The sequence below is a fragment of the Dysidea avara genome, chromosome 5, assembly GCF_963678975.1.
Source record: "Dysidea avara chromosome 5, odDysAvar1.4, whole genome shotgun sequence".
Lineage (NCBI taxonomy): Eukaryota > Metazoa > Porifera > Demospongiae > Dictyoceratida > Dysideidae > Dysidea > Dysidea avara.
Window position 1 is genome coordinate 20,526,979 of NC_089276.1, and position 26,374 is coordinate 20,553,352.

The window sequence follows — 26,374 nt, forward strand, 5'->3', positions numbered from 1 at the left end:
ATAAAGATGGATCAGTATAGAGGATCGAGGTCAACCAACAAGACATCAGATAACTGAACAATAATTATAGGAGGAACAGTCAAAATGCACTCAAATAAAACATCTCAATTAATATTCAAAACTCTTTGCTGATACAATAACCATGAACGCTGCTCTGGCAATTGTCTTATCACTGTGTAGAACATTATATAATTTGATTCTTAGTGTGGAGCTAGTGCCTTACATTTCCCAGGCCTCATAGTGCATGGAATAGCAATTTATACCAGCAGATGAAAGAATACCAACCTGAAAGCTAAATACGTATACAGTAGTCATTATTATCAAGAGTTCAAGCATAAATAAGAGTTCATTTTAATATGGGGCTTTAACCATCTTTTGGACAATGTATATCTAGGGCATCAGAGCCAGTACAGTAGATACAACCAGTGCATTGAGATCTGAGCCTTTTGACTGCAATTACACAAACTTTCAAACTTGATGAAGCGAATTTGGTCACTGAAGGACTAAAAGTTGCGCTTACTTAGCTAAACTTTTCTGAGGGAGTATGCCCCAGAGGCCCAGACTATATAGACCAGCTTAGCTACTACTTTCACCTTACTCTGGTACCCGTGATGTATCAGTAACATAATAGAGTAGCTGTAGAAAAAGCTAGTTAATGCCATAGGCATAGCTAGGGTGGGCATTTTCCCTACCATCACACGTTGTATGCCCGACCACTCGGCCATATGCATCATCACACTAAAAATTAGCAGCACACAAACAATCCTATCGCTAGGCTATAGTACACACATACCGCATTGCTGAGCCATGGCTAAGGACAAGTACCACAAGACTGACAATTATTATATGATCCATTTAGCCTTGGAATGTCCCTGTAACACCCCAAGCGGACACATGTGATACGTGGTTTCAATTAAAATTGAACTAATGTTATTTAAAATGGCAGTCCATGTCTTGAGAGATAAGCAGAGTGAGAGAGAAGTAACAAGACTGTATAATCAACATTAAGTCTTATTGTAACTGGATTTCATTTCATGGTGAGGTGTACTTTAATGCAGAGGCCATACATATTATCTCATGGCGGGATTGTTGACAAGGTGTAAGAAACCAATTACCAAAAACCGTGGCTATCCACTTGCATCATCATCAGATGTCTTGGAACTTTGGCTTCAGGTGACAAGTCAGTAAGCGAATCTGTGTCAGATATTGATGTTTCTATGAAAAAGTATACCCATTCACATGTTCTAGTCTAAATTACTGAATTTAGGTACAGTGAAACCTGTCTATTCAGGTCTCTGTGTAACAATGTCAACTGTTTAAATGAATAGATCCCCAAATGTGTATTTTGTACACAAAGTGACATAAATTTAAGTGCATTGCATTTAATGCTCACCTATCTGTTTTTACAGACAATCTAGTCATAGTGATTCACCCACTAATAGTGGATGTGGTTGTGATACTTAACTCAGGCCCTGGTAGGACCCTTATTAGTATTGTGAATTTCGTATCAGTTTACATACAGAGCTCGAGGAATTGTATTGTGTGTTCTTTTTGTAGTGCTCAATTGTGATGTCAAAGGGTATCGTGAATTTCTACTTGATTAACTGATATTGTACTATCTCATATGATAGTAACAAACTAATATCCAGGTCAGTTTATGTGTTGTGCTTATAGTATTAATGTTTTCCTAGTATCCAGATTTTTGGTGTGTTGTACATATTAATGACACCGTTGGTATTGCAGGCCATCTGGTCATAGCAGTTCACGTACTAGCAGTCAGATGTAGTTATGGTAAGTCACGTTTGGCTAGGCAAAAATGCCTGCTTGTTATTTCACAAGACTGGTCTATTGTTTTGTTAAATTACCAAGCAAGTTGTGTTTTGTGGTGACCACAAACTAGGGACCTGCCGATTATGCTGGCATAATAATGAGCATAATAGGTGCCCGAAAGCATTGAGCATAATGTTAGCATAATAAGCAAAACACTTGTGCATTACCTTAGATTCTTGCTTATCAAATTACATATCACAGAAAAAGATCAATATACTCTAATAGAACAGTCAGAAAATAATCAGAGAGCTGACTGTTCTATTAGAGTGTATCGATCTTTTCTGTGACATGCATTTTGACAAGCAAGGATTTAGAGTCTGTGCTACAGCATCTTACTGTTTTCCCATAAAGTGCAAATTTACTAGAAAAACATGGGAACTGAGGTATAAATATCGAGCATAATTTGAGCATAATAGGTAAATATTGACCATTAGTTTAAGCATAATAGTTAAAATTTTGAGCAGTGCAGCATAGCATAATAGGTAAAATAATGAGCATAATCGGCGGGTCCCTACCACAAACCCAACCATATATATAAACAGTGATAATTGTCCAGTTGTCTGATTAGCAGCTTTGACTTAAGGTATGTGCACAAGCTCACAGCAATTACTTTATAAGTTGTACTGTTAATCTCAAGTGTAACTTACTGTTGCTTAACATCAGGTATTGGTTGTAAAATGGGTTAAACAATATATCAGGTATTCGCTTAGCTTAAAAAGTGGAAATTGGTACAATTATAATCTTGAATTTCCTGTTATATAGCTAAGAAATATATTTACCATGTCGAGTATTGTTTGGTGGCCACTTGTTGTTTGACAGGTCTCCTCATGTTCATGTTTACATACTTAGGCACCAAAACACATTTACGTTACCTCTGGTACACCAGATTCACTTAGCCATGAATACAATTTTTAATGTTTAATTCAGCACCTGCTCGTTCTTTTACAGGGCTCACTTAATCTTGTGTTGTCATGCAGACATCCAAGAAATAATCATTTTGGTGTTAAACTATTTGATGTGATGCTTATTAAATTTTTGTTATGTGTTGTAATAACATTGTTATATGTTTACTCTAAGTTAACAAATTTTCATGGATTTTGCAGCCATCTTATCTGCCATTAGAATTGCCTCATTTGTTTCGTTCGAGGGGTAGGTAACGACCTGAAATTTAGATCATCTCTGAAATTATTTCTGAAAGATGAAGTATTGCTTGAAATTAATTATGCAGTTTGAAAGATGAAATTAGACAATTGGTAAAACGTAATGAAAAGTTACGGAATTTTACAGAGACCAAAATATACAGATTTACTAATTTCGAAATTACTGAATTTTACAGAGAATTTTAACTGAAATATGTCTTGAATGAAAAACATGGGTAAGATGACTGGAATAAGTGTTACACAAGGTACAGTGTAGAGAAATAAACTGAAATATGTCTAAATACGACAATATTTTTTATTTTAGCAAGTCGCAAGAAAACAACTACAACTAAAGATTTTTTTATTATGTAGCCAATGCCATACAAATCCATTGAGAAATGTTGCATAATCCAGGACTAATATTGCAAAACTGACCCTATGTGTAAATAACTCACAGTAGTGGCAGTGTCTTTTAATTGGGCGTGCACTTCGTAGTTTCTTGGCCGCACGCCTCACTACTGTGAGTCTTGATCATAATCCTTCCATAAAAGATTTAAGGTATTCTTTTTGCTAAACACTTTCATAATAATCAACCTATTTTGTCTTGTAAATAATGCACATTTTTAAAAAGAAATTTTGCTGAACACTGAATATGGTTGTGTGGTTGAGTGTGCTCTGCATTTGCTATACAATTTTATGTACTGATTTAATGCATGGTTGGATATTGATTTCACATGATTGCTAATAAATTTGTCCAATGCATTGTTACTGGAATGATATCTGCTTTAAGGAAGAATCTTTCATGAATTTGCTATGATTATAAGTTAGGATTGCCTAAATTGATAAGTTTAGTACAAAAGAGGTGCTTCCTTGAAAGCTTTATCATTTATGGTAGTTAAAAGAACTATATGCTTTGTGTGAGCCACACAGCAAGAACAGATCAATTGCTTTTGTGTCATAATTGTGCTTCACACCTCGCAGAGTGCGCTTTGCATACTGTGCAGTAACTCATATTTTAATAACAATGGCTTGAACAACTCAATTTCTTTCCTCCAGCCCTGTGAAGGGAAAAACTTGTAATGCATTACTCACTGAGCTCCCTACACTCAAAATGACTTGTAACATATGTAGCTGAATTCTTTATATTCTACAAGGTTGAATTGCTTTAAGCTGAACTCTCTACAGGGTGTTATGTAGCTGAACTGTCTAAAGGTTGAAATGAACTCTCTACAGTGTGTCTGACTTGTATATAGCTAGACTCTCTATAAGGTAACTCCTAATGTAGCCAAACTCTCTACAGGATGATTTGTTTGTAGCTCAACTCTTTACAAGGAGACTTCTGATCATGAAGTAACTGAACTCTCTACAAGGCAACTTATTTGTAGCTAAACTACTTACAGGTAGACTTCTAATTCATTTATTTGTGATTGGATTTGATGAAATCAGACATCAACACACACACACATCCAGATTTGTGATTCTGAAGGAGAATAACTCAATGTAGGTATACCATCAGTTTGAAATTTTGACCTGCTTTCATAATACTATGAAAGAAAATGCATAGTGTGAAAAATTTAGGCCAATAGCATACTGAGTGGCCAAAAGTCAAAGCATTGGGTGTTTGTAGAAGCCTGGTTTTGTCAAATCCAGTCACATTTATTTGTGCAGTCTCGGTTTGAGGATAAATGCACATACTAAACTTTCTACAAGGAAAATTGTTTATAGTTGAACTCTCTACAGGGTGATGTGTTGTAACTGAACTCTTGACTGGTTTACTACAGAGTGAACTGTTTGTACTGTAGCTGAGCTCTCTAGTTTCTACAGGGTTGTACCTAAACTTCTTACAGGGTAAGGTAACTTGAAATCTTTACAGGGAAAATTGTTTGTAGTTGAACTCTCTATAGGGTTGCATTGTAGCTGAACTCTCTACATAGTGACGTGTTGTAGCTGAACTCATGATGTGTTTGTAGCTGAACTGACTACAGATGAATTGTTTCTAGCTGAGCTCTCTACAAGGTTGTAGCTGATTTCTTACAGGGTAACTTTTTTGCAGCCGAACTCTCTGAACTCTTTACAGGGTGACTTGATTATATAGCTAAACTCTCTACAGGGTAGACCTCTAATGTACTGTAGCAGAACTCTCTACAGGGTGATTTGTTTGTAGTTGAAGCTCTCTAACAGGGTGACTTGATTGTAGCTAAACTCTCTACAGGGAGACTTTTGATGTAGCTGAACTCTGTGACTTGCTTGTAGCTAAACTCCCTAACAGGGTGACTTGTTTGTAACTCAACTGTCTACAGGGAGACTTTTAAAGTAGTTAAACTCTCTATAAGGTTACTTTTTTGTAGTTAAACTTTCTACAGGGTAAAACTTTTGTAGCTACGCTCTCTGTTGGGAACTCTGCACAGAGCAGTTGAGGGTGATTTGTTGTAGCTGAGCTCTCTCCAAGATGACTTATTTATAGTTGAACTCTCTACAGGATGAATTGTTTGTAGCTGAGCTCTCTACAGGGCTGACTTGTGCTTCCTACAGGGTAATAGTAGGAATATCTTCAGACTATCACTATATTATCATTTACTGCTGCTATACAAACCATGCATTCTGTGATGTACTGAAGCACCTCACCCACACAATAGTTTGAGTTAATTCTAGTATTTCAAACAAGGGCCACAAACAAGTCTCCCTCTAGAGAGTTCAACTACAAACATGTCACCCTGTCACACTCTGGATTATTTGGCTACAAAAAGTTTACAAACATCTCAATTCCTCCATATTTACTGACATACTAACAAAACTTACTTCTATTAGAAAAATAAACTCCAACTCTGACACTTTCTTTAGCCATGCTACTATTTTTCATAGTACAGTTGTAAACACCTTCATTACTAGGAGTAAACTCTTTGCATAAAAAGACATTGATGATTCCGACATAATTTCCAATAGTTGCTCCACGGGGTTGTATTGCAGGACCATCACATTCTCCACTGGAAATAATTGTTCTACCAAAATATAATTCTCCAAATTCACTGTTGTTTCGACTTGTAGGTCCTAATCCGCTAACACAACGAAACAATAAACCATTATTCTTTGGATTGATAGGAGAATAATCTTTAATGATGTTGAATTCTGTCACAACATCAAATCCAGTGCTTTCTCTACCTCCAGTCAAAGTAACTCCTACAATACACAAAAGGTAACAGTAGTACCTACAGTATTATTCTCAAAATTACTCCCTAAAATTTCCTGAAGTGATTCCTGAAATATTACTAACTACGTCTGTTTTTTCTGCAACTGTAGATGCAATTACCAATTGCAGGTGGTTTCTTTGTAGTTGAACTCTCTACAAGATGACTTCTTGTAGCTGAACTCTCTACAGGGTGATCTTTTCATAGCTGAACTCTCTACAAGGTAACTTCTTCTAGACGATCTCTTTACAGGGTGAATCAATTGTAGCTGAACTCTCTACAGGGTGATTTGTTCGTGGCTGATCTCTATACAGGTTACTTGTTTCTGACTGATCTCTTGAATTCTCTTCAGGGTGACTGCTCTATTAGGATGACTGCTCTATTAGAGTACCTCGATTTCGCATTTGCTACACCAAGTTGGATTTTGTGTTATAACTCCGTGGCTTTAAGTCTGATTCTTCTACACCATTGAAGAGCCTTTCTAAGATGATTACTCCATCTGCACAGCAATTTTCAAAGCATTACCTCAAGCGGTTTAACTGGTAGGCGTGGCAAGTAGTTACATTACTGTTTTTCCTTAGTTTCTACCATATCCATTGAGTCCAAATAAAGATCTGTGTCTTTAACATGCTGGTTTGTTTGACTCTTGTTTCTTTACTTTTTTCAGCAAACTCTATTCCCATGTTTTAATTTAAAAAAATATTTTTACACTAGTCAATATATGGTTACCTTGTGCACATACAATTTACGTGCAAATGAGTAATGCAGTAGAAATTTCAGCTTCAAACAAGTCACCCAGTAGAAAGTCAGCTATAAACAGCCATCCTGCAGAGAGGTCAGCTATAAGCAAGTCATCCTATGGAGAGTTCAACTACAAATGTGTCACCCTCACCCTGTAGAGAGGTCAACTACAAAACAAGTCACATTGTTGACTGACTGATTGATGCCTTCAGAGAAGTTTAACTTATTATGTAACACTTTGTGTGGGAAGATCAAAGGAATTTTTGGATATACGTATCTGATATTACTCTGTGGTAATGCCCTGTAGTTAGGGAATTATTTTTATAATACCCTCTAACTCACAAGGTAGCAGTACCGCCTGGTTTGTTTAAAAAAAAGCTCAGACTGAAATCGATCATGGGGATAAATTAATACTCATGTGACTATTATCATGAGTTGGAGTTTGGCAACAAGAAGCACTTAGATGGAGGTGTTTCAGTATCCTTGCCATTCTACAAGTTAGGAAACATTAGTAGTGTTATTGTGCATACACAAGCATTTCAGCATGTTCTCCAATACGAACCACACCCACATTACAGATAACACGAGTTAACCATGCTACAACTAAGCTTATGAAACCCTTTAGGCCTTTAGTATGTTGTAATTAGTCTTTAAACAACTTGATAGCATTAAAACACATTTGCAAGAACTCAACTTTTCCATGTTATAATTAGGACTCCTCCATTTATTATAACAAACGTAACTGCAATGTTACCTGCTGCTTAGCCACAATTGAATCTTTCACGCATGTATATAAAAAAATCTAGTGGTTACACTCATACTGGCATGGGTGGTTTATTCACCTGGCAGGTTATTAGCCTGCAATATAAGTGTTATGTAATAGTTATAAAATGTGCGGTCCTCGTGCTTCAGGTGAACACATCAGGCAGATCAGTTGTGTCCATGTCACAACTATAAAATATTAGCTTAGGCTAAATTGTTTCACTGTAGGTGCTGCTTCAGCCTGACAGATGCATCGTGGACTCTCATCATAGACTTACGTATCTTTAATACAGCCATCCTCCTTTATATATCCCATTTCTTGTTGTTTCCAGTGCAAGGTGTGAATTCAAGGTAGCACATTCATGACTTTGTGAGTTGCATAGCACATAACCATTAGCTATTGTCTGTACTAGTGCTGGGCGGTATTGAAAAATAGCAAACTGTATACCTTCCATAAAAAGTATCACGGTATTACTAAATATCTAGTCTGGTGCCGCCCGCCCCTTCGCAAATAGTAAGGGTCTGGTGAAATACAAATACCTAATCATTTCAAAAGGAATTCAATTAGACAGCGCATGTTGCGTCAGATAATTGCACTTTAATTCGAACAAAAGCACTGCGTTGCCAAGGCGATTTCTGTGTGAACGTCATTGGCATGCACTAATTGGCTAGCGCCAAATCTGGGCGCTAGAAATGATTTAGTATCTGTATTTCACCAGACCCTTACTTTATACGAAGGGGCGGGCGGCGCCAGACTACTAAATATCATGGTATTAATGTAAAAGCCATTGGTATTGCCATTTACCTTAACAAAAGCACCAAATACCCATGGTAGCTCAGCAAACCTCAGGTATAAATTACCACAAACAAATTGTTTACATAGTTTGGTTAGCTGACTACATCAGCACCTGCCTACAAACATTGTCACATGTCTGGTTACCTTCTAAATATGGGATGAAACAAACCCACAGGGAGGCCATAGTGCACAGACGGTATGGCGGTATTAAAAAAAAAAAAAAGGCAGTATCAAAACTGGTATGACTTAAATATCACAGACTACTAACAATATCGGTATATCGTCCAGCTCTAGTCTGTACTATATACACCTGCTACAGTAGAAGGAGATTGATCCTAGACTAGTTTAAATGTAGAGCTGTACAAAGAGCAGAACGTACAGTAAATAAAATGGCTACTTTACTTAGTTACAGTAGTTACTTGCAGTACAATTTTAGCCTTATTACATATATCTAGTGCCTTTCTTGCTTTGATCCGTTAGTGTTAAAGAATTTCACTAATGATGACTTATATTACAACATAGTTACTGTAACAAACAAGGGTAGAGAAAAATCGGAATTTTACAGCTAGTAGGGATTATTACAATAAAAAGTGCTAGATCATCACCTGAAGTGCCCCTTGCTACTTCAGCCATGCTGATTTATATTGGCAAAAGTAGGAATTAAATTTGCACTGCAGGTGATATTTGCTCTTGTTTAAGCACTTTTATTTATTTCCTACTGTCATACTTTTAAAGAACATATGAAAATTAACACAGAATTTTAGATAGTTCACTTTAGTCAGTTTACGTTCATTCACCTGAGCCCTCACCAAATACATATCAAGGAGGTGAACATTTGTTTACTTCCAATAGTTTTGTACTGGAACAAGCATGTTTTCATGTTACTGAGGTTTTCACCAGCATTCGAATCCGCATGACACCGTGTGCGAGTGTGTAGCAACTAGTGTGATTGCATACTCAGACTTTTGCTACTACAATAACCGGTATGTTCTCACGCACAGCGTCATGCAGATTCAAACATTGGTGAAAACCTCAGTGTAAATATCTTTGTGCCTGAAACGTCTAAACTAAATGAATGGTGACATTGGAAACAGTGGAAATTGAAAACTGAAACTGGACTTCTGAAATAATTATTAATACCACTCACCTCTTACAAAGACCGCCTCTACCACCTTTATTATAAGACCACCTCATTATAGTGACTGGGTTTCAAATATACTTTATGACCACTTCAAGTATAATTATGTCTCAGGTAAGGCTAACTTCACATTCTCATTATTTAGTGACTATTTCAAAGAGATCTTTAAAAAGCTATGGTGTATTTCATGAGTTTGTATACAAAGTCATCTTATTTTTGACTTATTTTACTTTAGTGTGCATGATATATGTGACCAGATTTTATAAGACTGATTCAAACTACACATCAGCAAAAATTAAACTAATGTCACCATTGGATAGCTATGCTATTGTACTGCTAGTTTTGACCTACTACTCAAACTACTCGAGGCTGGCTTTAACAGATGTCTTTTTGGGTGGTGTGGAGAGCTTGAATGGTGGTTCTGGCCTTGTGAAGGGTCTGGCTTGGCAAGAATCAGTGGTTGGCTGGTGGATGGCTTGATGTTGTTGGCCACAGACGTTTTTTTACTGTTGATTTTGCTACATATTAGCCACTAAGAAGCTAGAAAAGCCCTGTAATCTCGTGTCTGGACTCCATCGCAGTCTGCCTCAATTTTGAAATCTATCTCTTGCCCATCCTACCACCTCCACCCTCCTCCCCTTTGTGAGCACTCGTGATGTTACTTTGCCCATCCAACTGTTCAGATTTTCTATCTTCTTTGGCAGGAAATTTTACAAGCTGCTACAAGTACTGGAGGTGGACTGAAAGGTAATAGATTGATACATCTCTAGTGTAAAATCCATATGCGTGCTTGCCATCCTTGGAAAGTTACATGCTGACTTGAATTCTTTAAAAGCATTATCTCGAAACTTCTAATGTGCGATTTGGATCATTTTTCCAAAATCCAGTCACATATTGTAACCTGATTAATCAAGATACCCATGAGACTAACAAAATTATGACTTGGTATTAATGAGATTTTAACTTGAAGTAGCTACACCATATAGCTGGAACTGTTTTCTCATCATTGGGCAGAGGAATGCACAAGATTTCTACTGAGAATCCACCAGACCCTTCCCCTACAAAAAAGCCATATACATTATAAGTCACTTTCTAAGGTTCCTATGGATACAAATACTTGAAATTAACAAGGAGAAGACATCCTGACCACCTGGCAGACTCCTTTAAGCATTTGAGCATTAATCGGTTTGAGGCTGCCCAGGTCCAGTCATGTATTTTTTCTCCTTTCTCCACTTTTTCAAACATAATTTATTAAACAAGCTGAGTCCTACAGACCTTCAGAACTTGTGCTGTAAAGTATTAATAAAAAATAAATTGTACAGTACAGTACTTCACCCCATACAGTAGACAGCACAACTTTGTCATAACTCACCTGATATACGAATTGTAAATGAACTACTGTAATGTTTCCTATACTTGATAGTAGCAGCACAGCTGATTGTACCAGCATCTTTTGCAGTCAGATCAACACCAACAACTCTTTGTGTTTTTTGATCATGTGGAAAGCATCTTGGCTTGCCTCTGTGATAACCGCTATTATTGTAACATCCTTTAGTATTCCAATGAAATGAGCTCACTTTGAAGTGTGAGTTATCACTAGCATTTACTACACATGTCAGAATGACACTACTTAGTATGGGATATTCAAATGTGTTAGGATGACCATCAACTGGTTTACCAGCTGGTTCACTGACTATGGTGACTGTGTATGTCTGAGCATCTGCAACTACACAAACAGAGTGAGTCCACTATAAGATTAGCTATCACTCAACCATAAATTCAATGAAAAATTGTCATACAGCATCATACAGTACAGTACTACTGAATAGGGAATCATGGAGGCTTTGCACCTTCTCACAAACATACTGACCAGAAATCAGCCTCACAATACCTTCATAAATCCTTGATTAGACACAACAAACACAAAGCACTTACAGCATGACCCAAAATGCTTCCAATAAGTTGATATGAAATTTAAAAACCAACAAAAAAAATAATCAGTGAATTTTTTACTGACTGACTGACTGACTTACATACTAATACTTTCAGACGAGTGCAACTCAATAACTGCTAAAGCTACAGGCTCAACTGTACCACTGTTAAATGTTGTTTCAGCCCTGCAGATGTCTTTTTGCATAGTGACATATGTACACTGAACACATCATGGACTTACCTTAATCTTCCCATTTCTCTTTGTTGACAGCTAAAGGTGTCGATTCACAGTAGTGCATAGTGGCTTCTCTATGTTTATACTGGGAATTGTCCGTATTTTACTTAGTGCTTAGATTGATTGCAGAGGTACTTCTCGAACTGTTCTTCATTTGTAATGCTATGTAATGGGCTGAACATAGCTGAATGAAACACAATGGCCACTTCACTTTTCAGCTGGTAATTGATACTAATTTGGGGGTTCGCGTTCAGATAATAACGTGAAGTCCATGGGATCACCAGTCATAGAAAAAGTAATCAAACAAGTACAAGGTAAAGGAAATTTAAATTTGGTTATGGGATTGTAAACAAAAGTATATAATAAAACAAGGGAGATCAGCTATACTAGCAGATACATTAGTGGGCATTCAATTCCATGTACGTATAGGTTGAATTATGGATTAAATGTCTACTAGTACATCTGCAGGTATTGGCGGTCTCCCTTATTTCATAACCTTTTTATTGCCTACATGCAACAAAGAACAGTCATGATCGTTAATGTCAGTTATGGATATCCTGCATGGTATAGAATATGACGTGGAGTTTAATGGATTGAGCCATCAGTCCTGATTTTTGATATATGACTGTTATAATAAGTACTTTATTTCACTTAAAACATCATTATCAACTTGTTCTGTACCTGCGATCTTATTGAGGAATATTTGCCTCCATTCATAAGTTCACAGCTTAACCTTTAGTTTATTCCCAAAGCACATAGGTTGTAAAGTGTCAATATATAATAGACCAAAGTTTCAGCACAAAGAAATATTAGGATTTCTAGGAATGCCTGGAAAGCAACACAAAAATTAGCTAGCTTAATTCACTATCTTAATTTCTCATTTCTAAGCACAGAAAGGCAGTGATATAAGGCAATTGTACATGTTCCCTTTGAAAATGAGAATGAGATGTGTAGGGTAGGTGGTATATACACTGTACATGGACTGATTATCAAATGCAGTACTCAAACAAGTTACCACTCTCTTAATGACGCATGCAAAATTACTTCAAAATGTGACTTTTTAACCAGGAACGTGTCCTAGTGTTGTGTGTGTGTGTGTGTGTATGTGTGTGTGTGTGTGTGTGTGTGTGTGTGTATGCCCGTATCTGTACCCATGCATGAGCAAAAAACAGCCATTGTACATGGGTGCTCTATAAACTTTGTAGTAAACTAACAGACAGTTAAATTATACTCTAAGACTTATGTGTAAATATTTATCTTTTAACCCAAATCAACAAAATTCCAGAGCCAGCTATGATATAAATGTCAATCTCTAATTCAATAACATGAAGCACAGTTTGGAAATGATTATGATTAGACCTTGGGACCAGAGTCAGTGGCGGATCCAGGGGATGGGCATGTTTCCCCCCCTTCCTTCATCCCTTTCAAAAAAATATTACATACAAGATCAAGATACTATAATAGAGCAGTCAATCGCTCTAATAAAGCAGTCACAGTGTTCATGAAGCAGTGTAGCTTAACTATGAAGCTATGAATGAGGATCTGAATAAGGATCTTTATATACTTTATAGTAAATGCATTTGGTAAATGATAGCCATTATTGCTGTGACCTTTTCTTTGCTCTTCAACTGTTCAGCAAAGTGCACCCCCTCCCTTCCAAACTCTGGATCTGCCCGAGAGTAGTTATAGAAGTTAAATGTGACCAGATCTTGGAAAACCTACCTTTTGGGCACAAGCTAACTTTTTGGGAAAACTCAAATGAAAATTTCAACAATATTTTTAATTAATTTTTTTACACATTTGGATAAAGCAACTATTAAACCTTCTTGCTGTGAAGTTTCATACCCATAGCTTCTTTTTCCTAGGAGATATGGATGATTATATCAGACCATGTAGTAATTTCACATGCGTGGGACAACAAGTAACTTACAAATTGGGTGATTTGTTCAGGCGCTGGAATGGCTAAAGCTTAGTCTTAGACAATGATACATGGCATTTAATTGCAGAAAAGTACCAAGAATACTTCATTAAACTATCAGAAATGTCTTTTAAAGTATTTTAGATGGTAAGAATGGAATTATTAGTAAATAAAATGATTTGTCACCATTTGTCACCATTTGTCACCCTTAATCACCCACAGAACTCAATACATTACCATAAAAGTTAGTTTGTAATGTACAGGACAGAAAATCAGCCATATCTCAGGAATGCTTAAAGATATTAGGCTGAAATTTTAACACAAGATAGATGAACACCTAGTACCTCATTTAAGCTATAAAACAGAAAATTGACCCATGTGCCAAAAATGTAGGTTTTCCAAGATCAGGTCACAAATGTGACCATGAGTAGGATATCTGGAGGTCGAGGCAAAGCTGAAGCTGAGGTATTGATAACTAGACATCCTACGAGTGCAGGTGTGGTGAAGTTGGTGGCAGTATTCAATAGTAATGGAGCATAATTGTAATAATTATGTTATAGGAAGTAGTTACTGAACCAAAAATTTTTTTGGTAGTTAACACAAAATAGCTGACAGTCACATCTACACGAGTATCAAGCAACTAGTTGTATGTTAGGGTTGGTATGCCCCAAGTATTAGACTTTAGGGCACGCATCTAGTAGTTTCCCTGAACATTCAACTTTAGGGCACGCGACAAGTAGTATTAGTGTTCAGGTTGGTCCACCTTAGGGTTATGTTCTTTTTACTATAATATTATACAGTTTACTTCTTAATTGAGTCAATATTGCACACAAGAATGGGCAGAGTTTGTTTCTCTGCCCACAGCATGAGCAAGGACTTTATTTGAGATGTTGTATATGTAAGGTTTGATACTTGATGGAATTGTTGTCATTACCAATGCAGCATGCCACAGTGGACATCAATAGCAACCTAATATCTCCAGACTGCCCCATTTTCTGGAAACCTATTCGCCTCACTAAAGAATGTCCAAGCACCCAGGATCTCAACACACTGAGTCACATTTAAAAGTAGGGGGAGTGGGTAGCTATAGCAGCAGCACCACAGTGGTTAGTGCACCAGGGTTCGAGTTCCGTACAAGTTTTGTGGTTTTCTTTTTTTCATTTTAGTAACCCTTTTTGTCTACGTTATACTGTCAGTTTACATGTATTGAACCAACTTTCGGTTCAGTATCTACTACCTATTTTATATACCATTGTGTTCCATATTGCTACCGTTACAGGCCCCACCCGTCACTCACTGAGTCACGCGGCCCGTGGTAGAGATTATTGATCAGTTCAGTGAACTGACTGAATCCCTAGGTAAGGTAGGGACGGACGTTTCCGGATGAAGTTTGTACATGTGTCAGAAAATTGTATATTTCTCTTTGAGAGAACGATGCTTGGTACTGAATTGTAGACAATGAAATAGGCTATCAGTGGTATAAATAATATTATTGTCGGTAGTAAAGAGAAGGGTGCTAGAAGAAAGAACAGTCTAAAACATACAATTTGAGAAAATGGTAAAAAACTTATGTGGCTGGGGTTTCTGGACACCAGGTAAAGTAGATGTTCCTGGCATTACTATGGGAATTGCTGCACTCCATTGAGTGCCGTGGCCCAGCAGAGACTGATAGCGTTCTGTTTGGCTGGTTACTTTGTTTATAGCAGCGATTTTTTAGCAGCATCCAGACCTTGCAGTTGCCTTGCAGTTGTCTTGCAATGCTATCAAAGATGCGACGTTTGATCTACTGCCTGGAAATCTGTACCAGCCCTTACCTGAACACAGAAACAGCATACTTTAGCAATGTTGCCAAGCGGATCCTTGCTGCAGGCTTCTCTGGGCTGCTGGTTGTGTTGATTGCGCATTCAAGTTAACATGACACAGGCAATGGGGTTGGAATCCAGTTGTACTATCTCTAAACCATATATCCATTCACTGTATAGTGTGATTGACAATTTGTGGTGCATATAGTCACTTTAAGCTTTAGAATTATGAACGATGCTCTCAATCTACTGTTAACACAAGGGGGTGTCACTCAGACTCTTGCTGTAGGTCGATCTGTCAAACTCTAAGTCAAGGCCACAAAATAGCTCTTACAGTGGTCAAAACCCACAATCAAAAACTATACGTAGCTATTATCAAGTTTACAGAATTATACGTAACTCACAAGAAGTAAGGATCTCCAAGATTTTCAAAGCTCCAACAGGCATTTCGCCATGATTGAATGATTTTTCTCTCCCAGCTGTTGGTAGCACGCACCAAAAAAAATTTATTCTAGGTTACAAGCGCAGGTGCGTATTGGAAATAGAGAAAAGGCAGAGGTCAAAAGTTCGACAAAAACATTCAAGTCACAGGTCAAAGACGATAAACGGTACAAGTCAAGGGTCAAGGTAAAATTTTCACGGTCAAGACTTTGACCGCGGTCGCAGATCTACCTGCAGCGTGTGCCGATGTGACACCCCCTTGTAACACACGTACAGAAAGTTTTTTTTACACAAAAATATTCTACATGCGCAAGCAAATCGTGACGAATCTCAGTAAGGTAGGCGGGGGTAACTTCGTGAATTTTAACTTTGATCGGCTGTTACTCCTCAATGGCTTAACCGAATGCTTTGAAATTTGCTGTGAAGATACGCTAGTATATAGCGATTAATTTGCATCCAAGCACCAGTGTCTAGCTTTTCTGAGTTTTGCAAAATCATTAGTTTTTCAAGAACATGTAACACGATTTTTACTTAAAAACTTAATTTATACCAAAACCTACTACTAATCACTTCTATAAGGAAAATTCCTTCCCAAATCAACTGTCTGTTAAGTACTGCCTATTCTAATCAACCGAGATTTGATTATCCGATCCATACAAATTGTTCTCTAGCTTGTCTTCAATTCTATCGGCGTAGAAAAGCACGGGGAACAAGCGAAGCATTGTGTGCAACTTCTTTCTGACAACAATCGCGGACTCTATAGGGAGAAATACGAGAATACGTAAATTCACGAAGTTACCCCCAAACGCGTTTTTTGACACCACCGGATGTTTAGTGCTATATCTCTTCAGCAATAAGCTCAAATCTCTTGTAAGTTGGTATGCCGAGAGTACATATGTACGCGCTAAACATAACGAACTTTGGTTAAAATCGATTCAGTAGATCGAAAGTTATAAACGAAAAAGCAAAGTATTCACGAAGTTACATATCAAAACATGCTATTGGGATTTGTAAAGTCAAAATGGCAAAAATGATAAAATCAAATTTACAGCCAGTAATCATTTTATCAGCAATATTGTACATTACCAGTGTCCTTTGTTTGTTTTCTGCCCTTAGATCATGAAATGGACTGATTAAACACTGATTTTTTCAAAGCTCTCAGGATGGATGGATCACTTTTTCAATTTCTCCAATACAAACTCCATACATTTTACATCATTTTGTATATTCAATAATTGCAAACACTAGACACGATCAAATACCATAAAACTTGATATCATTCAACTCCTTATGAATTGCTCTATCCGATTCCGGCCGAACAAAATTCGTAATCGCCATGGTGACGGCGTGATGCCGCTATTTAATTAGAACGCGAGATTCGTGATTTGCTCTCCAATGGATTATGTATTGCGTAAGTTGCTACTTACCATCATTTGTTGTAAATTTGCAAGCTGTAAACACTTTAGCTTCGAATAAATTTTGTTACCATCGGATAGAGGAGTGTTATGCGTGTGTAATGGCGGCCGAACAATTTTGATACCGCCTTCAGAACCAGAGTTATGATGAATAATGTAACTTAAAACTAACTTACCTCCATAGGCTGCTGTACATTGATTTTACGCATAATAATATTTTATGGAAAATTGTAATGTATGGGTTAATTTGACACGAGTTTTGATATGACCCCCGCCTACCTTAATCCTTGAAGTTATCGAGATAAAACTTTGGTATTTTATAGCACACAAGTGGGGCACTTAGGTACGCAAACCATAGCTTGATTGGTTTCCATTCCATCCTTCAGTAGTAGATTTTAAACGAAGTGTCCTTGTAAGAGCCGTTCTTCGCTGACAACGCATAATTATACTGTAACGCATGATTATGTATAAAAAACCATCAGCCGCCACAAGACATACAACACGTACCTTCGTAAAGTGCTAATAGGATAATGTATAGCCGAAGCCCTACACCAGTCATGCCACACTGCTTACAGCATAAAAGTCATGTGACACGAAGATTCTTAGTAATACCACAAAATTAATTAAGTTCTTGTGGTCATAGCCATGGATTATATATTCTCTATGTCATATAGCTATGCCACATAAACCACACCTTGCTATAATGTGGCTGTATAATCTACAATTTTACTTCTGAACCGCGGATGGTCACGAATTACAAAGAGACTTTGCTCTCATATAGTCAGGAAGTACTCAGATAACATCAGGGTCCAGGGTTGTGGAAAATGAATTCGAAGAACCTGGCTAAAGAACAGCCTAAATATATGCTGTGAAGAATACCTGTGTTCATGGTGGACCGTTGTTTAAGTTGCTACCTAACCAATACTAGCACAACAAATGGCACTTGTTTGTGTGCTGAGACAGGTACATTGGTGGAAGGTTTTGCTATACATGTACATTAGTTGAAAATTGTACTGTACAGGAATATGCATGGTACAGTGTGTACATTGTATGTTCAGGAGGTTAACTTGACATTGTGATATAGTTCATTATCCACTACCTATAAATGTGCGAAGAGATGGCTTATAGCTTTTCCAAATATTCAACTTTGACTTGTGGTTTTCAATAACCTAGCTATCACCTTGAAATTTCATCAAGCAATAGTGGTGTGTAATGTAACGTAATTTCAAGGTGGTACCTTATTCCCAAGTCAAGTTGTGGGTTGCCAAACACATGTAAGGCTTTAAGACCCCTTTTGCAGATTATATCCAATCTATTAACCAGAAATCTGACTAGTTTGCATATTCTGTTTTCAGTTGCAATAAAAACATAGCATGCTATAATAACTTTGCGCATGTTTTTACCGCTTCAGTAAACAATAAAACAATGCAGAAATTTTTATATAACAGACATGCCATTGTATTTGTCTGTTCATGAAAACTAAGAATATACATATTTTATTTCAAGCAAACATAAGTTATAATATGCAATGCATGTTATGTAAATTAATTGTAGCCATTTCAAAGCATGAACAGCTTGTAAGCATGCATGGGTCGACTTAGGGTAAAACTGTATTCATTGATGGATTTGCCAGTTCATGGTAAACACAATGGGCCAGGCCCCAACCCCATACACCATTGCACTCTGTGTGAGTTAAACAAGTGCCCAGTGTAGTCACTGTACAAATCAATAGTTTTGCTGTTCCTGCTAGCTATCTATTGCTATAACTCCAAGAGTGTTCATCAGGTAAGGCTAAAACTTAACCTAGGGACGGATCTAGGATTTTTTGAAAGGAGGGTCTAGGGCTATAGGTAGCTAGCCAGACGTTAGAAGATACCAAGTCTTCTCATAAGGCCCTAGTGGCAAGATTCATGTAGTATCCATGGTCAAATTAGCTATTAGGAATAACGACTACATTAGTGTGCAAAGCACACTAGCATAGTGGGGTCAACCAACCTAGTGGGGTCAACCAACCAACTAACCTAGTGGGATCTGGGGGAATACCCCCCAGGAAATTTTTGAAAATTAGGCCCTCTAAAAGTGAATCTGAGAGTGTTTTAGCAGTTTTTCAGTGGAAAATAATGGGTTTATATCATTAAATTTTACTTTTCCATTAAGTCAAGACTGATTGCAATATGCATTGAGTATAGCTATCATGCATGCACGATAATTGTTTCATTTGTAGCTACCAAGCATTTAGATATAGCTTGCTATATACCTTAATGCATCAACTCCTCTTAGCCTTGCTCTAACCAGCTAAATCTGTGAGGCAGAAACATGTATAGCTAAGTAATAGCTATAGTAGTGTTGAACTTCACAATTATTAGTATGCATGTTCCTTAGCCTAGTAACTTTGTTAAACTTTACACCAATAAAGTGTACTGAAAAGCAGGATGCAGTGAAGGGTACTAGTAGTTATTAGCTAGTCCACTGTAATCTTTAGCAAAAATGCAACTATATTTGCATTTATAGGCTTTCTGAATTTGCTGTTGTGTTAGTCAACTTATTTCTAGATCCGCCAGGTTATGAAGACTGGCTACAAATGTCAGCACCATAACCCACAGCACAGGGGCGGATCCAGGGGGAGGGATTTGGGGGCTGAAGCCCCCTCCCCTTCATATTTAGGCTTTACTTGATCAATATGCTGAGTATTATAATGAAATTTTGTCTTAGCATAATTATATGATCACTAATAATACAAATACTCATAAACCCACCTTATAAACATCTTTCCAAGGTATTGTCAGTGGATTTATGCTAACGTTTATGCAACAAGGACCCGGATCAGCATTGGAGGTGTACAAGATCAAGATACTCTAATAGAGCAGTCAGCTAACTACTCTAATAGAACATTCACTGGAAACATGTAGTTGGTTCTGTTATGGAATTTTTCCAAATCTGCCTGCACCTATACATACAATAAAGTGCATTGGTTTGTTTAAAGGGCTTCATTCATCTACTTGTGTAGTTAATGTGTATGGCAATACTTAATTCAGGTACATAATTTCCATTGAAAATGCTCTCAGATTCAATCTTGTATTGTTCAAACTTCAAAATTTTCCACTTTCAACATTATTATTCTAACATGCACCTATTCAGTGTTGTGCAATTGTGAGAGGGGTGCATCATGTACTTGGTTGTCTGTACCTACCCATTAGCAAAATGCTTCAGAGAGCCATATACCTATAATCTAAAGGCAGTATATAAAATATCTACAGGCAGAAAATATTATGAATTTTACGTGGAAATGTCTCCAAATTGCAGTATTTTAGCATCTATTTTTCAAAATTTTCCTGGGGGGGCATGCCCCCAGACCCCCCTAGTTCCAGCATGCTTTGCATGCTGGGAAGTGTGCTTTGCACACCTCTACCCAAGAGATTAGTACCTTGAGTTAGCCCCCCCCCCCCTTTTATAAATCCTAGATCATATCAGAAGGTAACTGATACAGATTTTACATTCATAGACAAAAGTGGGTGAATATGCTATAGCTGCCTTATGAGACAGTAAATTACCAAAAGACTACAATTTGCTAAATGGCCAAGTTGGTCAGAGCTACATAGAACAATGTACATTATTATACTGAAGCTAATAACTTTAATCCATTAAACCAACCAACAATATAATTTATTTCAAAAACCACACTAATCACCTCTTATAGCCATAGTGGAAAATACTGAATAAAACAAAACCCACAATTACAATTTTTGTAACTGGAGATACAACCCACAATCGAAACCTGTTTTTTTGAAAAGCTCCTGAGGGAATCCTGGAACAGAGTTGAATAATAGGTATAGTTACATAGACATTAGTTGTGTTGGTAGTGATGTATAGTTCCTGAAATAAGTCTGCTTTTGATACACATAGCCGGAAGATTTAGGGTTTATTGGCTAAGTACTAACTTGAAAGGAAAGGAGGGGGGAGGGGCTACAGCCCCTTAGCCTCTTCCCCCCATAAATCTGTCCCTTTTACCAGTCCACTGGTTTCCCCTCTAGATGACAAAGAAGTTTTTAAAGGGAACCCAAGAAAAATTATAACTTTGTTTGGTTTTTGCTTAGATATGTATGGTATTATATTATGTAGGCAGTTAACACATGCCCAAAAGTTGGTGTGGTAATGCAATGGACTAATGGTTATAATTATTTAGGTAAAAGTCATGTGATACTTACCAAGTACGAGAATTAAGGGTCAAACCCAAATAACAAATCTAAGTGTCTAGTTTGCTATTTAATAATCACATCAACCAGGTTTGAGTATACAACATGATTGAACCTCCACTCGTGGTACTGATATGTATTTTCTTTCAGGAAATTATTTGTAGTTCATTCATTATGGAACAAAAATCAAAATTATAAGTTCATCCATTCTGGGTGATAATTCTCTACTTGCATGTACTTAAACAATTTAAGTTGGCTCTTGACTGACTTTATTTATCGGTTAGCCATGTATGTGTATGTATGCCAACATTGTACCACATGGATAATGCTCTATAAGGGGAACCCCATGCAGTATTACAAATAGATGTGAGGAATAAAAATTGGAGTATAGTACACAGTGTTGAGCAAGTTGCTTTATAAACGTAACTAGTTACATATTACATATTACTTACAACTGAACTATTTAGTTACAGTTACTATACATATTACCCAAAAAATAAAGTAACTATAATAATATTACATATTATATTACTTTGTGTTTACAGCTTTAAGCTGTCACGTGTGAAACTACCACTTTATCATCACGTGACATGATTGCGTTGTTGGACAATGTGCAAATCTTGGTTATAAGTAAGAAGCTGGTGAATAAGTAATAGGCTTCGTTACTTTGTTGTGGCTAGACATTACTCAGAGGATAACTAACGAGATTAGTAACTTCGTTACTTCTAGTAATGATATTACGTAATATTATACTCGTTACAGTAACTATGTTAGCTACTTAGGTAATGCATTACATTTGTAAGTAAAGCAACTTGAGTTATATTACCTGTTTTTTATAGCGTATTTCGTTATATTACTTAGTCATTTGTTATTAAATACTTAGTTACCACAAAAGTAATAATATTACGCAATGCGTTACTTATGTAACGCGTTACTCCCAACACTGACAGTACAGTAGTTACAGGATATATTAAAGTGACGCCCTTTTTCTTTATTTACCTATTACCTAAGGGCCCTATTTGGTGATTATTAGTTTCTCATCCACCGCCCGCATCCTTCTGAGGCTACCGCATGGTAAGCCATTATTAACTCTGTGCATGTTCAGAAGAACACGTGATACCAAACCGTTATATTTTTTGTAGATGAACACTACAATGCACTATGTATCGCCAGGAGAACTGTTGTTTTATCTTAGCAAATTGCTGCAGTGGATCCACCTTGTTGCAATCGCCTATCGACTTCATCAAAGTATAGCGGGCTTTCAGTTGACTGTCGAAAAACAGTTGGCGATCACGAAAAGTAGAATCAGCTGGTGAAGGAAATGTTTGTAGTAAGAAAGAAAGAAAGACAATTTGGACAAGGTCTGTACATCAGTGTGTTAATATTATAAAATAATGGCATAATGGTAATACCCTCCCGCCCGCATCATGATAATTAGAAAGGCTGGATGAGAAACTAATAATCACCAAATAGGGGCCTAATGTTGGTGGTTATCAGAACATGCACAATATAATTTTGATAGCAAGCACCAGGGGCGGATCCAGAGTTTGGAAAGAGGGGGGGGGCACCTTTCTGAAAAACAGTTGAAGACCAAAAAAAACTTACTGAAAACCAGTTGAAGACCAAAAAAAAAAAAAGGTCACGACAATAATAGCTAGTTATCCTTACAAACTATATCACGTCTGTTATGTAAAATAAAATCCTATTTATAGCTTCATAGGTAAGCTACACTGTCTCATGAACATTGTGACTGCTTTATTAGAGTAATTGACTGCTCTATTAGAGTATCTCGATCTTGTATGCAATTTCTTGAGGGGGGGGGGGGCATTTGCCCCAAATGCCTCATCCTGGATCCGCCACTGAGCACAGTAGTGCAGCAAATAGCCATACAATTTTGTTTAGATATAAAGTCAGTTGGTATTGACTAACATACCAAAGCAGCAGCTATGAATGCTTCATAGTAGTGATGTAAGGCCTTGCTCCATCTGCATATGTTACAAACAGGATTATTATATGATACAGCTTATAATTTTGTGAAAATGGTTGATGTACATTGCACGTCAATAGATTGTGAGATATGCAAATAGCTATAAACAGTTCAATCCAGTATATATAGCTTAGCAAGGCCATGCAATATGAAACCATGAATTTGAAAATTTCACCCCCCAACTATAGTGTTTAATCCACAGCAAGTTAGCTACTGATTTTGAGCCACTTTTTCATGACGGTATCTGTATAACCCAGGCACACCTCCATGGGTGGCAGCCTAAACTTACAGACTCTAAAGACCATGAGTGTCATTCAAAATGGAAGAAACACAGGGTAGAATAATAATAATATATACACATGATTCTACAACAGGTTTACTTGCTCTGTAAAATTAATGCCAAATCGAACACACTATAATGTCAAGAATAATCTGACATACTTTTTGTTGCCATACTAGAGTCAATTCAGCATTAATTCTATAGAGGAATAAACCTATTGTAGAATCTCATTGTGCCTTTTCCTGTGAAAGACATGTACCTAATTGTCATCTGAACAGCTGTCCAATGGTGTCTGCTGGCTGGTGGCTGCCCAAGGTGTCATAGCATTATTTCCAGTGACTTACACAAGTTTCACTTAATTGTGAAAAGCAACTCAGTGGAATGGCTGTGATGTGAATGTGTATAGTTAGTTGGTGTGGCTATCATGCATTCATGGTGAAACATCAAGTTCAATGGTGTGTGTTTAGATCAAAAGGCAGTGGCTACTGAACCGAAAATGGGTTCAATATATCAAATTGACAGTCATGTGACACTAATTCCAAGCAGCAAATAATGGATTATATCACCAGTATTATAGCGGGTGAAAAGTGTACTGTACGAGAATATGCATGGAGTTGTATTTGTGTGTACATGCATGGTGTATTTTTGTATGTGCAAGAGGTATTTGACATTGTCTATGGAGGTATACTGAGATATGTTCCTGTCTGCGAGTTTGTTCTACATGTGGGTAATACTAATTATAATAGTCATCATAAGAGTATTCAACACTTGTTAGGATAGTATAATTATTTGCTGTACTAGTCTGACAATGCCCAACCTTACGCATGAAAAACATGTGTGACTTTTTGTAGAAAACAATGACTTGCCAAACGGAATGAAGAATCCTTTAGCTTTTACTTGTTATGTAGTCAGTACAAGCACATTCATATTGGCTTTCTTAAGCATTAAGGGTTATGCTGAAAGGCTTCTGTCAATCAGCAAGATAAATTGAAAGGCTTTTACAGCACATATAATTTGATATTGTGTTTGCTATGTTCCCCAGATCCTTACACTCACTTATTGTACTTTGGGTGAAAAGATCAAAGTGAAAAGTGTACTTTTATTTCCATATTGTACACCTGGCTGCACACTTCAAAGCTGGCAGTGTGCTGTATTTGTTTCAACTGTGCTGTATTTGTCCAAATGTGCTGTAATTTCCCTTTGATCCTAATACAGCAATGTTGAAACAGTAAACAAGTTGACCAAAGCATGACCAATGCCAGACACATTATCGCATTCCTTTCACCAAACCCGCGCTGCAATGTTATGAAGCCATTCAATAATTATGACGTACCATAAACACATAGAACAATGCCATGACCTAAACACAAGTGGGCGAATTACCCTGAAAGCCATTCTTAGCGAATGCAGTTAGCAAGGGAACTGAGCAGATGGCGTTATCGACACTACAAAGTGACTCCTGTTCACACGTTGTAAAGCCAGGTGGAACAAGCTAAGTTAATTCACTTCCAGTTGCCTTCGTGGTATCGTTCCCAGTGCCACACCATGGCTTCTATAAATGCACTCTCACCCGCTAAACACGATAGCACACTGAAGCCTCTCTATAACAAAGTCACAGACTTACTCATGGGCACTAAGCCAGGCCCCAAACGAGGAACAAACAGTTAGCCACTCACTGTTGCTCTTGGCAGCTCGAATCAATTAAAGCTACGTAGCTAGCTAGCTTCATCACTGTAGTCTCGAACTTACGCGGATAGGCACTCACCTCCTGTTACTTGGCGTCACCCCCACTCTTCGCAGCCACAGTTAAAGCACCACCATTCCTCGTGCAATATGGAAAAAAATAGCACTCGGGCATGATCTCGAACCTAATACAGCACTCGGCCTCGTGCTGTATTAGTCCCACGCCCTCGTACTATTTTTCCATATTCAAGGCCGGAGGAGACGGTCCGGTTGGTCAGGCCTGAGCCGGACCAATAATCTGGAGTTGAACCAACTAGCTGACCAGCTCGAACTACATTACTCTCATGCAATCTTTGGACGATCACATCTACATGTAGCTACGTACATTTTACAGCTGTTATTGAAAATGCATGACACGAGTAGTTACCTAGTTTCTCAGCCTAACTAAAGCACAGAACTACACGTATAGTATCTCAAATTACCTTACAGTACAGCGTAGCATTCGTATCGTTTCGTACAGAAATGATTGTGGGTTCTATACGTACAGTATCACGTGTGCTGACAGTTGGCATTTATCACGTGTAAGGCAGGTGCCTTCTTTGATTCTAAACCAGCACACTTACATCACAATTCAATCAATCATTAGCATTCCTTGGCTTGTCTCTCTTGGCTTCCTTTACTGGGCGAAGGACTGGCAGTGACAAACCAGATGACTCATTCCGCGGCAAGAAGCTGTACACCCATACATTACATGGTGGCCATCTGGATGAGATGTTGAGTAGAAATCACTCCTCTTCAACTACCCACTCGTCCTGTCGAGATACCGAGCAAACTCTCCTCACCCACATCGCGCCATTTTTGAAAACTGATTAGTCTCGTGACTGTCCACCAGTATTA

At 37.5% G+C, this 26,374-nt stretch overlaps 1 protein-coding gene and 1 long non-coding RNA gene across 3 annotated transcripts in view; one reads left to right on the forward strand and one right to left on the reverse strand.

Moving 5' to 3' along the window:
- LOC136256184 (uncharacterized) overlaps window positions 1-17,592 on the forward strand; it is a 143,910-nt gene extending 126,318 nt beyond the window's left edge. The window contains exons 2-3 of the long non-coding RNA XR_010701358.1: window positions 17,036-17,330; window positions 17,386-17,592. This is a non-coding gene — a long non-coding RNA (uncharacterized lncRNA). The remainder of the gene's footprint in view (window positions 1-17,035; window positions 17,331-17,385) is intronic.
- LOC136256176 (cell adhesion molecule DSCAML1-like) overlaps window positions 1-17,940 on the reverse strand; it is a 46,028-nt gene extending 28,088 nt beyond the window's left edge. For both annotated transcript variants that reach the window (XM_066049127.1, XM_066049126.1), the window contains exons 1-3: window positions 17,842-17,940; window positions 10,964-11,317; window positions 5,769-6,146 (exon numbers count right to left, since the gene is read on the reverse strand). In XM_066049127.1, the coding sequence (XP_065905199.1) occupies window positions 5,769-6,146; window positions 10,964-11,317; window positions 17,842-17,893 (784 nt within the window). In that variant the 5' untranslated portion in view covers window positions 17,894-17,940. The remainder of the gene's footprint in view (window positions 1-5,768; window positions 6,147-10,963; window positions 11,318-17,841) is intronic.
- Between the last annotated feature and the right edge of the window lie 8,434 nt (window positions 17,941-26,374).